The sequence below is a fragment of the Lactuca saligna genome, chromosome 8, assembly GCF_052625555.1.
Source record: "Lactuca saligna cultivar CGN05327 chromosome 8, ASM5262555v1, whole genome shotgun sequence".
Lineage (NCBI taxonomy): Eukaryota > Viridiplantae > Streptophyta > Magnoliopsida > Asterales > Asteraceae > Lactuca > Lactuca saligna.
In genome coordinates this window covers 73,340,318-73,358,971 of record NC_136424.1, presented here as the reverse complement: position 1 = coordinate 73,358,971, position 18,654 = coordinate 73,340,318, and the positions used below count along the sequence as shown (strand labels likewise).

At 34.8% G+C, this 18,654-nt stretch overlaps 1 protein-coding gene across 1 annotated transcript; it reads left to right on the top strand.

Moving 5' to 3' along the window:
- Window positions 1–10,817: 10,817 nt before the first annotated feature.
- On the top strand, window positions 10,818–15,091 carry LOC145008849 (putative pectate lyase 8). The gene is made up of 6 exons (XM_078967474.1): window positions 10,818–11,036; window positions 11,431–11,487; window positions 11,960–12,037; window positions 13,426–14,172; window positions 14,283–14,421; window positions 14,504–15,091. Exons 1-6 carry the CDS (start codon window positions 10,957–10,959, stop codon window positions 14,720–14,722), a joined length of 1,320 nt encoding a protein of 439 aa, XP_078823600.1. The 5' UTR covers window positions 10,818–10,956; the 3' UTR covers window positions 14,723–15,091.
- The last annotated feature ends 3,563 nt before the right edge of the window (window positions 15,092–18,654 follow it).

Below are 18,654 nucleotides of genomic sequence, written 5' to 3'. Positions count from 1 at the left end.
GAAGAGATGGCACTTGATTGGGTTCTTCAGTCACTTCCTAACTCATATAGTGAGTTCGTAAGAAATTACTATATGATGAACCACGACGTGACCCTTATTGATCTCACCTATATACTTATTGCTGCTGAATCAGCAATGGTTTGGCGCAATAGAAAAGCAAAGTTAATTGGTGAATCTGCCTTCAAGACCTCTATGGATATAGACAATGGCAATGAAAGACATGCAATGATCGAAAAGTTTGATCACAAGAGAAAGGCGATGTCTGAAGTAGTTCCATGTGTTGTTCCAAAAGAATCAATTTGCTTTTATTACCAAGAGAAGGGGCATTGGAGACGAAGTTACCCTATTTACCTAAGAGATCTAAGAGATGGGAGAGTCAAAAGTATGACTACGCTTCAGGTAAAATCCACTATCTAACTCCGTTAAGTTCCTATTCATTGATTCTTAATACATGATGTGACAAGATTGCATTTGAATGTTTTGAAGGATCGGTGAAAAGAAAGGAAGCTTGATAAGAGAGCAAGATGAATCTAATCACAAGAGATAGATCTCGATCGCATGGACTTGAAGATTGAATTTTGAGCTTAGATAGTTATGATAGAGTTGTTAGAAATTTTCCTTTTACATAGTTTTCAATAGATTTTGCATTGTAAGGACAAATGTTTTTCCGTTGCTTTTATAAATAAAATAAATTTTGTTTGGCTTATCTATTTGTTTACTTCCTTGCAATGAAATCGTTATGAAAATTGATGTTTGCATATTTCTACAACGAATGCATATGATTCTTAGTTATGTTATTTATGGGAATGTCGAGATTTTACCAAATAGGGAGAGTTTCTCATCGCCCAAAGTTTCAATTGGACTGAAATTTGGAATCACGCAACTTGGTTGCATGATGAATGAGAAATTTCATATTTGGAAATTAGACAAATTCGTTGACAAAGTGTTAAGTGAAGGACTAGGAGATCGAGTACACAAAGTTGTGTGTTGATCAAGTTCACCATAAGAGTAACAAAGATATTCGTCATGATTTACTAAAGTTTTAGTAAATATTATTATACTTACAAGATTAAGTGTAATTCTGAATTGATTAAAGGGTTTAGATCAATAGTAGAACGAATAAGAAGAATCAAGTAGGCAGAAAAATAAGAGTTTCTCCATTCTAAGAAGAAGGGAGAGTAGCTTTTATGCTTTATGATAGGTCTTAATGATTAAGAACCATATCTCAATTGATCCTCTAAGTGAGTCTTAGTACAATTGTATGTTTAAGAAGAGGAATCAAAGATTGAAGAAATGGTTAAATCAAGAAGTCTATCATACTTCGTTGCAATAACAAGTCTTAAAGTTAAGATTGTGACAATGAGTGAAAAGTATTAAAGGTTTATAACATTCATCAAATGTGGAAAGTTGTGATGTCTTGAATAAGACAAAGACCGACTAGGACCAATTTATGAAGTGTTTTGATAAAACTACACTAACTCTTGAATATTTGTTTGTCAAGAAATGGTTATTGACAAAAGAATCTTATATGTCAAGGAGTCAGTGGGAGTCTTAATGGTCTTGAAAGGTTTCAAGAACAAATCAAATAAACCTTAACGATCATCACTAGCACACGAGTTGAGTTTTTACAACCTATCGTGTTGACGATATTTTGATTCTGTGCAGTTCCAATTGAGTTAATTATGCATGTGAGTCCTATGAGTACTCATTTTGAACGCATAAAAGGCAAAGCACCTTGATCAATGAAAGGTACATTGATAGGAAAAAGGTGAGATGCTTAACTACTTGGAAGACGTGATGGGAAGCTGTGCTACCATAAGGCAAGAAATCAAGATTAAAAAAAGGCTCGGTCCATATGAGTTTGAATTTGTCGTAAACTTTGGTTTTAACAAATTCACATGGATAGGAACAAATACACCATTTAAATCTAAGTGTCATAAGATTTCCTCCTTCATGAAAATGATTGTGAGGAAATGCTTTCACTAAGAAAGATTTTAAGAAGATAGTGATTGCAAAATTGCATTCTCGAATTCGATCATGGTTACGGTATCCCTTTCCATAATTTGAATTGTGAGGTTTGGCAATTAGTCTTAATTGTTTAAGACACACATATGAACTATCTAAGGCAAAGGTGTATAAGTTCAAGAAGCCTTGATAAAAGATTATCAAAGCACTAAGTATTAGAAACATGGACTTAAAAAATTCAATAGGTATTGTTTTTCTAAAAGTTAAGATGTTTATGAACACATGTCGAAGCTAGTGGGAGCATAAGTGTTATGTTTTAGAATAATCATCATGATAGTGGGAGCATAAATGTTATGATTATATGATTATTAAGGCACGTATTGCAAGTTGGCAATATTAATTATAGAAAACAAGAGTTATACCTTGCAAAGTAGTAAGGGTTGTAAGGTTGTTTTGCTATAATTAAGGGAGAGAATATTATGCTTCATTTCAAATCTAAAGGATTAGGTTGAGAAATATTAATAAACTTAGTAAAGGGTACATAGTGTGTTCTTAAAATTTTGGTTATGATTACAGCATTCCTTTTCACAATTCGAATTTTGAGAACATAGCAAATAAAACATTGTGCATCATGTCCCATACGCTTCGGGTATAGGATCGATTGAAAATGCTTTAATGTTTGACCATTCTTAAATTTTCCAAATGTCTAGCGCATTTAGAGGGAAAAAGGGACTAGAATTAGTTTTGACTAAAATAATTAAACAACCATCAAAGGACAATCCAAAGTTCGACGAGGATTGGTTGCTTGTGAGTAGTTGGAAGCATGGTATTGAATGGACCATATCGACCTTATTATGAATAGAAAAGATTCTATTAAGAATAAGTTTTCATATGGAAAATATGGAAGCGTGTCCATATTGGGAAGTAAATATTGAAAATCTATGACTAGATTAGAAACTTTTATGCAAAAGGATGTTCAAAGAAATGTACTTTGAGTGAGAGACATCATATCTAAGGAATTGTCTTGTAACGATCTCCGTTAGAGAACTTTGTAATATCATTGGCAATAGTCTTTGTGACTTTGATGCAGTGACATTAAGAAAGGATCGTTGCATAAAGTATTAGAATCTGGCATATTCTATAAGTAGCGAGAATTTGATATTCTCACACTTATGAAAAAGGATTTAGAGTTGTGAAATGAGAATGATTGGAAATGTATTCAATTTGATTTATTTCACAAAGTAAGAACCATAGGTAAACATTGTGTGCATGCTAGGAGCATGGGACAAGTGTAATAATTCAAGTAAGAAGTTGATTACCCGAAACGACAAATAATGAGTAATCGGTATGGTGATAAATAAAAGGATTTTTATTTATACTCAAAGGTTTGAGGACATATGGGATTAGTATTATTCTTGTGTTTCACATTTGCATGTTTTGACTTCCAGAATAATTGAGTTTATTAAAAATAATCGGATTATTCAAACGGGCCACAGTCGTTCATATGTTGGAAGTAGATATGAATGAAGACTTTCGTGAATTGGTGTGTGGATTTTCTAAAAGAGTATTAGACATAAGCAAATGTTTGTTGCAACGTTCATGAGTGCTTATGAATATGAATTTGAGCATTGGATTAAACCCACGCTCACTTGGATCACTCCATGAATTGTATCACGAGTGATTGGTGAGACGATAACATCTTATATTCTTGAAACCGAGATGTGTGAGTTGTATCTTGCTAATCGGTTGCACATTGATAATATGAAAATGCACTAGTAACTTGGTGTTGTAAAACATATTGTTGTGTGTGATTCGGTGAGTGAGTGCAAGCAAGCATTGTATCAAAGTTTATATGTTCCTTTTATTCAAAGAATAAAAGCGATATCTTTTGGGCCCCTCAATGGTTTAGTGATGACAAACGTAAATGCTCGGCCGGGCTAGGGCTAATTTGATTTGTTCAATTAGTCAGTCGTCATAAATCGGAAATCGAGAAGTAGTACAAAGAGAATGGTTTGAAATCATATCTCATATGATATCTAGAATAGAGGAATATATGATCCCTTATCTAAGGACACGCGTATCTGATAGGATCAGAGTTGACAGCAGCTTTGGAAAGCTACGATTGCAGATCAGGATCTGAAGTCATACGCATAATAATTATTAGACTTATTCAAGTGGGAGACAGTTGGATTAGTGCTAAGTCCATAACTATTTTGGTATGTACTTGACCCGATGGTGCATGGTCCTTTTGGGTTGCCTTCACCAAAGCAACTTGATTGGAGAAATAAATAAAGAGAGAAAGATGATTATGATTTATTAATATGTTATAAGAATAATATATTAAAGGAGAAATCATATTTGTTTAATTAATATTGGTCAATAATTAATTAGGAATTAATTTTGTGATCAAGTGTAATTAATTAAACTAGAGGGGCTGATTTGTAATTATGTGATAGTTACAAAATAAGGTAAGGATTATCTTATTATTAGGTTGGACGAATTTAAGGTGATAAGGCCTTAGAATTCGACTATGATAAGGATTCAAGGATTATCTTATGGGTTGCTTTGTGGATAAGCAACTAGATAAGGATAATGACTGAAATCCTATCTCTACAACTATATAAAGACCCTAAGGCTCATGAATTCGTGTATCCCTTCCCAAGAAGTCCTAAGGATGAATTCTAACCTCTCTCCTCTCTCTTTATACCTTCTCCATTTGCTCTTGGTGTTTGTAAGCCATTAGAGGAGTGACACTTGTGACTCTAAGCATTCCAAAGTCATTACAAGGAGATTTGGGATTGTTATTGCTACATAACAATCAAGGTATGATCTTAAACCTAATTACATATTAATATGATTACTTGAATGCTAGAATTAGGGTTTATAGTCTTGGATTCAAAGCATGTACAATAGAGAAACCTAGATCCAAGCATTAGGGTTTGTATGAGCACATAGGATGTCTTATGACCAAAACCCATCAGTATTTTGGGGAACTCACTAAGCATTTATGCTTACAGTTGTTGTGTTATGTGTTTCAGGTACTAGCGAGGACCGTGGGAAGGCGCCGGTGTGATCGTACACACACTCGGGGAAAACTATTTTGTGATCTTTGTTATGTAATCGGTCGTGACAATATTGTTTACATTGGAACTTAAATTATTACTCGATGTTTTTGATGTTTGTAAAAATGAAAAATTGGTTTAAAATTTACGTCGTTACAATAAGCTATCTCTACCACATATCTCTACATAAGTATGCCATGGGCTCCCCCACATGGTCTTACACCTAAGTGCCATGGGCTCCCCCCCCCCCCCCCCTCCCATGGTCTTTCCCTGCCAGATAGCCATAGGCTCCCCCACATGGTCTTACATCCAAGTGACGTGGGCTCCCCCATGGTCTTTCATGCAAACATCACAAAAATCACCAACATACAAATTATCATAGAGTCAACTATCATACCACATATCTCTACTACAGCTAATGTACCACATATCATAAAATGGGTCGGCCTTGGTGCCTTAGACCCATTGGTATGGTGAGAAGACTCCCCTCTCGAATGCTGGAATGGTAAGCTGGCGACAGATATGTCCCGCGCTGCTTCCTCTCAACTATGTTGCTTCCTTCTTCTTCAAGCTCTAAAAATCATTCACAACCCACCAAAATCACTCACAAATGCTTTTACTCTCACTCAAGAGTGTTCACAGCCGCAAACTGCTTTCTGTAGGGAGATAGGGTTCTAGGGGAGGCCACAAGGGCAGTTAATGACCTTTTATATATGGGGCAAACCCTGAAATTGGAGTTTCTTCTCTACAGCTCCAACTCGCCGAGTCGGGCCTTCCGACTCACCGAGTTGGTCCCGATCCATGTCCATGGTTAAATGCCCCTATTCGACGAGTTGTACTCCCAACTCGTCGAGTCCATGAACTAAAAAACCTGAAATTAACTAAATCAAATAATACCTGGAACAGGTGTTACACAATGGTGCTTTTTCTCTTTCTTTCTTCTCCTTCAAACAAGCAAAACACTAAGGATCTCAAAAAGGGTCGAATTTTGGGTTTGCAGAGGGGTTAGAGGGTGAAAGAGACTGAGGATATGTAATCCTAGCCTCTCATCGAAACATCCCAAAAATACAGTCTGAAAATTTTGTTTATTTTAATAATAAAAACCATAGTCGATAAACCTCATATAAAAATCATAAGCAATGTATCTCAAAATATTATAACAACTATCAAGTATATCAGAGTATAAACATCCCAGGCTGAACAAATGGTGTGTGCATTGCAACCTCTCTGAGCTCCTCCTTTGAAAACCGAGTACCTGAAACCAAAACTGAAACTATAAGCACGAAGCTTAGTGAGCTCCCCCAAACTTCCACATACCATACAATAACATATAAACACATATTGGGCCTTGCCCACTGCATCAGACCGAAGTCTGGAACTAACCAGGGCCTTGCCCTCTGCATCGAATCGTAGTCCGGAAACTACATCGGACCGAAGTCCGAAACTAACCAGGTCCTTGCCCTCTGCATCGGACCGAAGTCCGGAACTAACCAGGGCCTTTCCCTCTGCATCAGACCGAAGTCTGGAAACTGACTGAACATAGCATAGCATAATCATAACTACTAGCATAAACACATATACTGCATACTGCATTGGACCGAAGTCTGGAACACATAACACAAAGACATGCTTGAATCACAAAGACATCAAGCACACTGAACTACTGCATCGGACCGAAATCCGGAACTATTGCTAACTAAATGGGCCAGCATTGTGGCCGTAGACCCGTTCCTACTAGAAGAAAAACTCGCCTCACACTGTTGAAGTCTTGCAGACAAAACCATAGCTGCTGGATGACAGACTCCCGATCTATCAATATCAAAATAACACCCAATTAATAATTAGGTTCCACTACATAACTATAAATATATACTTTGGATAATTACTACATTACCCCTAGCTTGGCTTACCCAGCCCAAGGCCCAATCCATAGGCCCAAAGTGAACTAGGGATCAAAGCCCAACATATGGCCCAACTTTCCAAATTGGGCCCAAACCTCTACATAGACGTCTCTTAAGGCCCAATTGTTCAGTCCAGTCCAACATGTCTCATTCTAAGGGCCCAATATCATACAACCCTCTGGACCCAAACCAAACTATGGCCCAATTTTCCAATTGGGCCCAATTCCTTCATATGGGCCTTATAGTAAATCCCAACTAATTACTTTAATTCATTTGATTATTCTTGGATGGGCCAACTCAAGGCCTAAGTGAAACTAGGGTTTCATATAAAATGACAATTATGGTTAAGTGTTTCTTACTTAACCCATTAAGGATTTAATCCTCCAAGGACTTAATTCATTAAGTCCAATATTGCTTAGATTAATTTTTGCCAATGATTATTATTTAATATTGCAAGTTATTAAACAATTTCTGTGTGACCCGATTAATTCCCAAATTAGGGTTTTATTGGCATTAGGGTTTTCCAATCCAGATACTAGCTCATTTATCAATTTGTTGGGCTTTTAGCTCAATTAGGGCTTTATTGGGCCTTTTAGGCCCACTAGAATACCATTAAACCCATTAGGGTTTTATTGGGTCAATTAGGGTCCATTAAGCTTCATTGGGCCCATTAGGGCTTACAAGGCCCACTAGGGTTTCAAGCACCCCAAACGAATCGATCACAACGAGGCAAAACACATCGCCACCCGACACGGCGGCAGGAGGTGGTGGAATTTCCTTTCATTATTCCATTTTACAATTTACAAAGAAAATACTAAAAATAAACGCACACACACTACACTAAGCAAAGTAAACACACACACATCCACCTAATGGTGGCCAACGGTGGCGCATGGCGGCAGCCACCACCTCACGGTGGTGGTGGTGGTGGCCTTCTTGGTTTTCCAAACACACAAACCCAACATACAACACTGAAATGACTTGCACTCACATCCTATGCTCAGATTAGTACTACAGCCACCACCTGGTGGCGCTTGGCGGTAACAGCGGTGGACTTGGGTGGCAGTGCGGTAGGGCGCACATGATTGGGCAACAGCGGCGGAAGGAGGCAGAGAAGGGCATTGCAGATCGACTGGTACATGGGAGCACTGGCCTAGCTGGTTGTCAGTGGCTTCATGCACGAGGGAAAGAGAAAGAACCTTCGTAACACCTAGCTCCGATCTCAGCCTCTTCTCATCGGAGTGATAACAATGACAACAGCAAGGTGACAAAGGTCCGGCGGCTTGGTTGCTAACAGCGATCAACGACGTAATAGTGCCTGGAGGCTGCCTCCACCCTCGTCGGTCTTCAATGTTTCCGGTGACAAGGAGGCTCGATGATGGCGATAGTGAGATGGAGTCTCGATTGGTCGGCAAAGTAGGAGGTCAGGTAAATGCTTGGTGGCTGCTAGCTTGTCAGAGAACAGACCGGGTGGGGGGGAGGGGGTGGCTGCCGGAGGTTGAAGATGAAGAAGATGAATGGAGGCAGCTGAAAGATGCTAGGTTTAGGGTTTGTATGGTGAGGGTGGCAGGTTTTAAACCCCAACCATTCTAAATCTTTGACATATTTACAATTCTGGCCCCTCCCTACAAGATCCTTTCAAATTAAGCCTCAAACTTACCTTTTAACCCCTAACTCCCTGAAATCTTTTCAAATTAAGTCCCACTAATTACCAAGTAGTCTCTACCTTCAATATTACTTACAAATTGAGTATGGAACTTACTCTTTTAACCTTCGACTTCTAAAATGGTGACAATTAGCTCTTCGAGACCATCCTTTTATACATAATTATTTATTTTAGGGCTACGAGTCCTTCATTTATTTATTTATTTAATAAATAAACAAGTGTTACACTAATTCCTTTAAATGCCCGAAATATTAGGGTTTTGAGTCATCAAGTCATCTCATAAAACAACCTACCTAAAGAAGAACATATCACATAAACAACAACAAAACAACTAGAAAATGAAAAACATAAAATGGTCAATCAAAAACTAACCCGATAGTAAATTAGTACTATTGTGTGTGACACAAGATCACTAATTCTAATGTTTGCACAAGTAACACACAAACACCACATAAGTAATACAAGAAACAATGGAAAGCATAAACCGAAATCAACGATGAAGCATAGCTTCTACTAATGCAGATAAAAAAGCAAGCCGGCTAAAACCACGAAGTGCACTGAAGCCGACGCCTAAACCATAAGTCTGAAGTCGACGCCTAAACCATAAGTCAACGACAAAGGCAAGATTAGCTACAACTCAATATTGGACATTGTTCGTAAGCTGGTACTCTAATTAATATGTTATATAGCATTGGACAAACGATATGCAAAAAAGGGTACACTAATGCACCTAACAAATACAAAGTCCAACGGATTTTCCACAATATCAATCTCAACATTAACCCTATATTTACAATAAGTAATGAAAAAAGGTACAATAACCAAATAAACACCTTAAAATAATAATTAGTACTCATTTTATACTAATCAAAGCACATAGATGGATTAAATGGAAAATATATAAGAAATAAAAAGTACTACAGTAAACTAAAATGTGAAATGTGCGGAAAATGAAATGTTAATGATGTAATAAAGTGCAAGAATGTAAAATTAACTTAATACAAAATTGAAAATATAAGATGAATAGATGGATAATACTCAGTTGTGATGAAAGCGAAATTGTAGTTGTTATGCATTTAGGCTTACAAATTTAACTTTATTTAAAGGGTTAATGAATTAGAAAGGTAACGAATTTTGGTTTTTATTCACGTTAAAGAAACCATGTTTTTTTCGTACATATTAACCATTGAACTTGTTTGACTTGTTTAAAATAAGGTAATATGATTGGTAATTAGCGATAATATTACCCTATTATGAGCAAGTCAAACAGGTTTCCTAGTCAAATCAATATGAAAAAAACATGGTTACTTAAATATAGACAATAACCAAAGTTTCTTACCCGTTTTGGTGATGTTGGATTCTTTATGTTAAGTGTAAGTAGTCATACGATCCATTGATGTGACATGAAATTGGGTTGTCTGGGGTTAGGATGTATACACTTAAGGGGCTAGGTTGTATGTGCTTTAAAGACCTAGCAACACAACCTAGCTCATAACTTGCCGGAACTGAACTAGGTTAGACCATGCCAAACCTAATTGTTCATTGAGTGTTGAAGTCTGATCCTAGTACACAGTCCCTAAGACAGTTCTTGTCCAATATTTACCAAAATAGGTAAGAAACTTTGACTTTTATCCATATTTAGGTAATCATATTTTCTTCGTACACATTTAACTAATAAATTTGTTTAACCTATTCATAATAAAGTAATATTACTGTAATAACCAGTCATATTACCCTATTTTGAACAAGTCAAATAAATTCAATAGGTAAATGTGATGAAAAACAGTGGACAAAGACTAAAGTTCGTTAACTTTTTAGGTCATTAACCCTTATTTAAATGATATTTATCTAACTATTTGATGAAGATTTGTCAAAATATATGGTTTTTAATTATTAACTAAAACGAGAAAAGTTTGTGGTGAATTTTCCTGTATCTCAAACGAATACGGCTGCTGTATTTAGTTAAAATTACATTACATTTTTTTAATCGATGCAAATGCAATGATCTAAGAGACAAAGTGGCAAATTCATTAGTTTGTTAACAAAATCAACTCAATTGATTAATTTTTGAACATTTTGTAATGACTAAAACACCCTTTGAGTATCATAAAGGCAGAGACCAGGGTCGTGAGTGAGAAACAACCTAACCAGGGTTAGAGGGAATTAACCAAACTCCAAGTCCGCCCTTTTCCACCTTCCTATTTATAGGACTCCTCTGTTCAGCGTTTTCTTTGACAATTGACTCATCTCATTCTGTTTCCATTCTTCTCACTCTACGAAGCAATTCTACTTAGAGAAACACATACTGAAGTTACGGTATACGGAGACAGATTGCGTCTTCGTTTCAAAAATTGGAGTAACAATGGCGGCCTCTCTGAAATTGTTCGCGCTCTGTTCATTGCTACTTCTTGCAATTGTTGTCTCGATCAATGCCGTCTCTAGGTAATTCGATACATTGAGCTGCGAAGCTTTGTTTTGTATTAAGTTCTTCTAGATCACTTCATTGCTCTCTGAAAGTTTGTTTATTACGTGTTGCTCTGTAATGCATTCTCGTTAGTTTCAGAGAAAAGTGGAATTGATTCATTGATGTTCTTCTGTTTAATTTCTGCATCTGTGCGTATAAGAACGTTGTTAAAAGTGTCGCTTTTGACGCATCTTCATTAGCTTTAGAGAAAAATCGGATTTCATTAATTGAAGTTCATGTGTTTTCAGCTACTGGAAATCATATTTCTGTGCTTGTTGAATCATTTTAAGTGCTGCTTTTGACACATCTGCAATTCTGCATTAATTGAGAGAAATATCGGATTTGATTCAGTGATGTTTTTTGTGATTTCAGGGAAGAAGAGAAACATGAGTTGCAGAGCTTAGTAAGCAACTCAACATTTGCTGACAGGTTAGTTGAGGCACTCCATTTCTTCGTAGGAGATTATTGCACTGATTAGACCGATAACAATTTTGTGTTGATCCTGCTTGTTCAGATTGGATCTCTTACTTTACTGTGTATACATTTTCACAAAAAATTGTTATTTTACAAATGCCTTCAGTTTAGTATATATGGTAGTGCTACATTTTTATCAAAGAAGATGAAAATTATGTTTGAAATACATTACTATATGAATTTATGAACAAAATTTTGATATTTAATCATCTCAATTTAAATCACAACTAGTACACAGGGCCAAGTTTGGCCACTAAAGTCAATCAGAGATTGCTGTTTCTATTCCTTTTGTCAGAAGATGACAGCCATTTGTTCAAAAATATTCTTATACGATGCTTTAGAAATCTGTCACATGTAGCTTCATTTACAAATTACAATACTAATTAACTTGCGTTGATATATATATATATATATATATAATTCACAGGACAAGCGAAAACCTTGATATGAACAAGAATGGTGATGCTGTTGATGATCCAGAAATGGTGGCTTCCATGGTTGGCATGTGAGTCTATTCTCTTCCCTTTTCTCTTCTCTCAGTACCTGTATTTTAGGTATATTCCCTTTTGTGTCCCCAAGGTCATTTGTTCAGACACAGAATCAGTGATTTCTAAAATAAGGACATATACATACACACACATATACATGAATGCATACATACATACATCAAAGATAGCACAGTTAAGTAAAATGCACAGCTTGTACTATAATAATTTTTAAAAAGAATCACATGGTCCGTACTCCATCACCAAACAGTCTTAAGGTCTCCTCTACTCTATTGTCTATTTTCCTATTGCAGTCCCCACCTTCTGATAATATAATCACTCTATAAATTATATATAAAACGTAATGCAAAGCAAATAGCAACATGAATCTGATGTAACTTCTCTAGTAGCTCCATAACGTTGGTACAATTTATAATAGCACGGATACATGTGCATGATAATCTCCACATATTCTAATTTTCATCATGTTTCAAATACAATACGAGTTTCTTTCTTCATGGTTAATGGTACAATAATAACTTAATTATCAAGTTGCCAGATTTTGACTGATAACGACTTTCTTACTCTTGGAATTACTTTAAGTAATTATATTAGTGTATCTTTCATTTGTTATTGGTTTTTACGTACTCCTAGTTATAAGTAATTATATTAGTGTATCTTTCATTTGCTTTCTAATTCACGTGATTAACTTAGTGTTCCACATGGATTGCGTAGCTTTATAGAGTTCCTCTTTTCTTTCTGTTTGCTTGCCCCAATTGGCCAATATATAATGGTAACATGTAGAATGGCACGACAAAACGCCAAGTTAGGGTAAGTAACACAAATTTTGATAAACAAAGATATATACTCTTCACGTGTTACCTTTATTCGCCCAGACACTCTAAATCCTGCATGCATGTACATTAAATTTCATTGCAAAATCAAAATGCCATTCTATTATCAGTTTGACCAGGTCCCACAAATACCAGATCTGGTCTTCACCCTTCACATATCCTACACAGTCTCGTGGGTCATTTTTATTATTTATCAGTTAGAAACTCGCTACTTCCATGCCCATATTTAATAACCTTTCTAATTTATTCTTAAACCTTTCACCTCACCGACGCTACATCAATACCCAATCAATTATTATCATCCCTATTCCCAACCTACGCATTTATTCACTACCAACAAAATCATGTAGTTTCCGTAGACACCGTATCGATCTTTCCCTTCACCTTTAGTTTCCCTTTCACATCTCATCTATTATTATTAGTTTATTTGATCCACCGCCAACATATATTGTCGACTCTATTAAAATAGTAAAAAATTAATTATGATGCAGAGAATTTTTATTTTTTATTTTTTATTTTTTTATTTTTGACGTCCGACCACCGTCAATCTTCAGGAGCATTCGTAATGGTACAGAGAGGAGAAAGTTAGGCTACTTTTCATGCGGCACCGGAAACCCTATGGACGATTGCTGGCGGTGCGACCCCAACTGGCAGCGCCACCGCAAGCGACTCGCTGAATGTGCTATCGGATTTGGACGCAACGCCGTTGGCGGCCGTGACGGGAGGTTCTACATCGTCACAAACCCTAACGACGACGACGCCGTCAACCCCAAACCAGGAACTCTACGACACGCTGTCATCCAAGACAAACCTTTATGGATTGTATTCAAGAGAGACATGGTTATTACCCTAAAACAAGAACTAATCATGAACAGTTTCAAAACAATCGACGCTCGTGGCGTCAACGTCCATATCGCAAACGGCGCGTGTATCACAATCCAGTACGTCACAAACATCATCATACACGGTCTTCACATCCACGACTGCAAACAGACCGGAAACGCCATGGTTCGCAGCTCCCCGTCGCATTACGGTTGGCGAACGATAGCCGACGGCGACGGGATTTCGCTATTTGGCGCTAGTCATATCTGGATCGACCACAACTCGTTGTCGAACTGTGCTGATGGGTTAATCGATGCTATCATGGGTTCAACTGCTATTACGATTTCTAATAATTTATTCACCCACCACAACGAGGTCATGTTACTGGGTCACAGTGACTCGTACGTCCGTGACAAGGTTATGCAGGTGACTGTTGCTTACAACCATTTCGGTGAAGGCCTTGTTCAGAGAATGCCAAGGTACATAATTAAGTAACAAAGTAATAATTAATGAACAAAATTAGACTACATACATACAAGTTAACTGTTAATTCCTTATTGACTTAGAATTGTTTTGATTATATGTATAGGTGTAGGCATGGGTATTTCCATGTTGTAAATAACGACTACACACATTGGGAAATGTATGCTATCGGTGGAAGTGCAAACCCCACAATTAACAGTCAAGGAAACAGATTCCTCGCTCCGGCTAACCCTAATGCCAAAGAGGTACCTACTAATTAAAATTTAAAACTATTCATTCATAATTTTTATGTAAAAAATCGGTAATTATTATATTTATTTAAAATAGGTGACAAAGAGAGTGGTAACGACCGGAAAATGGAAGAAATGGAATTGGAGATCGGACGGGGACTTAATGTTGAACGGAGCATATTTTATACCATCGGGTGCCGGAGCAGGGGGGAGTTACGCAAAGGCGTCGAGTTTAAGTGCTAAACCGTCTTCAGCGGTGGCCACTCTTACCTCAGGCGCCGGTGCACTTATCTGCCGGCGAGGAAGACAGTGTTAGATCGAGAAAAAAAAAATGTTTTAAAAAAACGAAAATGCAAAAATGAAAGGAAGAGAATTAGATAAGAACCCAATTATTTTTTTACTTTTCGTAAAGGAAATAATCTGATTGATTGTACATTTTTCTCTGTGTGATGTAACTTACAACAACCGGTTTACTTCCAATTGCTCAAAGTTCAACCTCGACCGGCTTCCATGGAGCAGGTACAGAAGCGTTGTTCTAATCTGTTTACCAACTCGGCATATTTGCATAGACTTGCGTTGTTTACGGATACTTGTCTCGATTACAGCATATAAATGTGATTAGTGATTGTCAATTTGTAATCCCCGGCCTTGTTATTTCATCAAGGGAAATGTAATCCTTATTCAATACATCCGGTTATAAACACAGCGATTAATTAATTCTCTGAAAGTGATTTGCAAGTACTTGATGCAAACTGAATATGAAAATATGAATTTAGAAAAATAAAAAAAAATAATAATCATTTATTTACAAACATTCAAAAAAAAAAAAAAAAAAAACTTTTATATTTTGTTTATATACAGAAAAAAAAACTTTTATATTTTCAATTACCTTAGATTAACCAAAATATCCGTTTTGTTCAAAAGATTACCCCTTGTTTTGTAACATCACATTCATCTTTTTCTTTTTTAGGTTAACATGGAAAACAAAATAAGCTAGTGTTTTTATCTATGATAAAACATAAAAAATATATTATTTACTTAAGCAAAAATAAGTGATATTGTTTATTTTTTTTCCATATCTACCTAAAAACGAACAAAATAAATGTTACGTAACAAAATAACCGACAACTTAAAAAAAATATAAAAATATTTTGGTAAATTTGAAGGTAACTAAAAATATAAGAATTTTTCTATGTATAACCAAAATATAATGGTTTTTCTCAACATTGATATATAAATGGTTGTGTTTTTTTGTATTTTGTCCTTACTTTTATGCTAAACAATATATTTTAAATTTTGTTTTATAACACTAATAGATTTTTTTTTGTTTTACATGTTATATCAAATATATGATGTCATCTGGTATTTTATATTTTTGGACTAAATTTTAATTTTTGTTTTCTAATCGAAATTTTCTTAACTATTTTTTTCTTTTTAAATTCGACCCCAAATTATGTTTTTTTTTTTCAAGTTTACTTCTTATAGATATAAAAAAATAGTAAAAGAAAAAAAAAACTTACTACTTTTGTACAACAGTTAAAACTTTGTATACATTTTTTATAATTTTGTTACAACATTTTTAACTTTTTCTACAAGTTATTTCACAACTATTTACAATAGCTTAGAAAAATTTACAAATTTTTAACGCTTTTTAAATTGTTTTACGATCAAAACGAAAAATATATCGAATTTGGAAATAAATTGAACCCACAGAACAACCATAAAATATCGAAACATATAAAACCAACATTGTATTTGATTAATATAACTTATTTCCCATATTCGATCGTGAAATAGATTAAATAATAAAATTAATTTTATATGTTTCAGTCCACTTTTTGTTTTAATTGGTTCTATAGGTTTCATTTTACTATAAATATCACTGCTCCAGTTGGCCCAAAAAGTAACAGGCCAAAATTAGATCCAACTATTGACTGTTGCAGAGTTGCAGACCTGTTCATATCGAATGCCCTATGGGCTATGTATGACTGCATTTTGTATTGACTTGATTCTTTCAAAAATTCAAATTTAACTTATTGTTTCAATTTATCAATGTCAACGAATAGACGATTTAATTTACTATTTTACTTAAAACAGATTTAAAATAAACTACAATTATTTTCCCATTTTGTTAATTACATGCTCAAACTTTGGGGATCTTAATAGGAATTAGTAGGGTTGTAAACGAACCAAACAAACACGAACAAGGTCTTGTTCATGTTCGTTCGTTTAAGTTAGCCGAACAACAAACGAACACGAACGGATAAACGAACGAGATTTTCTTATTCATGTTCGTTCGTTTAACAAATTACTTTGTTCATGTTCGTTCATTTATGTTCGTGAACATGCTAAACGAACAAAGATAAAAAAAAAAAAAAAAACACAATTAAACATATATGAACATAAACGAACATATAATATAGCAATATAATAAAAAAATAATAGAATATAGATAAATATAAATAAATTTAAACGAACGAACATAAACGAACGTAAATAAACATCGTAAACGAACGTTCATGAACATAAATGAACGAACGAGATCATTGCTCATATTCGTTCATTTAACTAAACGAACGATAATTTTTGTTCATGTTCGTTCATTTATTAAATAAACGAACATAAACGAACTTCCCGCCGAACAGTTCACGAACGGTTCGCCGAACGTTCAGTTCATTTACGGCCCTAGGAATTAGGAAATAATGTGAAAATGTGATGGGTTTTATGGTGGCTATCAAGCTTTAACAAGAACAACTATGGTTACATGTATAACGCATACATCGACTTAATGCAATTATATCTTCACTCCACAATGAACATTTCTTTATTTTTTGCATTAGATTAATAAGAAATACAGTTGATCAAATTTGGCGTTAAGTGAAAAACATTAGGAAGGACAAACAAAATAACATGTATTTTAACAAAACATTATAGCCGAATGAAAACTCAATTAAGTTGTATGTTTAACGATGAATTTACATACAAACGGAAAACTAAATACTATAGTTACAAAATGATTTTTTTATAACTCTCTGTCATTACCAAATCTTAACATTTGGTTATAATTAAGTAAGATTTGTATTTTTTTTAAGCCTTTTATTTAGCACCATTCCATGCATCTTGTATGGTTTTTCACTTTCTCCGCTATGTTCTGCCGTGTCTTTCGATTGGTTTGCCATCTTTTTAAAATTGGGAAAATATAAATAAATAAAGGGAAAATGACTTATATAGGTAACTATGTTTCAAAATCGTTCAAAAAATATCATTCAAGTTTGGTGTGTCAAAAAACGTCATCCAAGTAAATCATTTGTATAAAAAACACTAACGAAGTACATTCTTTGTTCAAATTTGACCTTTGATAACCGGCAATTACCGGTAAAAAATAAGATGAGCAGTCATAGGAGAAGAATAAGTCATTCGTTCATGAAGAAACCCTAAATCGGTTTTTAAAGGATGAATATATCATTTATTGTTTTGTCAATCATTATTATGCCATGTCATAATAGTTAAGCCAAGTTATCATTTAACCTATAAGATCCAGTTACCGGTGGGTAATATTTGAACAAAACATATAGTTTGTTGGTGTTTTTTGTACAAAAAGTTTACTTGGATGGTATTTTTTGAACATAACAAACTTGGATGGTGTTTTTTTGAACGATTTTGAAACATAGTTACCTCTTTGAGTCTTTTTCCTATTGTGTTTTTTTTCCTTTACTTATTTTTTACCGGTAATTGTCGGTTACCAAATATCAAATTTGAACAAAGAATGTACTTCGTTGGTGTTTTTTTGTATAAATGTTTTACTTGGATGGTGTTTATTGAACACGTCAAACTTGAATAATATTTTTTAAACGATTTTGAAACATACTTACCCGTATAAGTCATTTTCCCATAAATAAATAAGACAAATTTAAATCATCTATGGCCGTTTAATACTATCTTGTATTTCATGAGTTTAAATCAATAAAGTAAAATTGGGAAAATATAAATAAATAAATATATGTAAATCATTTAAGGTCATTTAATATTATCTTATATTGCATGAGTTTAAATAAAAAAAAAAAAAGTGTGATTATAATTTTTAATTATTTGATTTGATAGCCCTTAACCTAGTGGCCGAGTGATATTTTACCAGCAAACCTGATATTGTTGAGATACAACCAGGGGTGCTGATCAGATAAATTTTTCGGTTTTAAAGTAATTCAGGTCGGGTAATTCGGGTTTTTCATGTTAAAAAAATAATCAATC

Coding starts and splice junctions, on each gene's coding strand:
- LOC145008849 (XM_078967474.1), top strand. CDS start 10,957: ATGGCGGCCTCTCTGAAATTGTTCGCGCTCTGTTCATTGCTACTTCTT. Junction 11,037..11,430: donor TCGATCAATGCCGTCTCTAG/GTAATTCGATAC, acceptor TTGTGATTTCAG/GGAAGAAGAGAAACATGAGT. Junction 14,173..14,282: donor CTTGTTCAGAGAATGCCAAG/GTACATAATTAA, acceptor TTATATGTATAG/GTGTAGGCATGGGTATTTCC.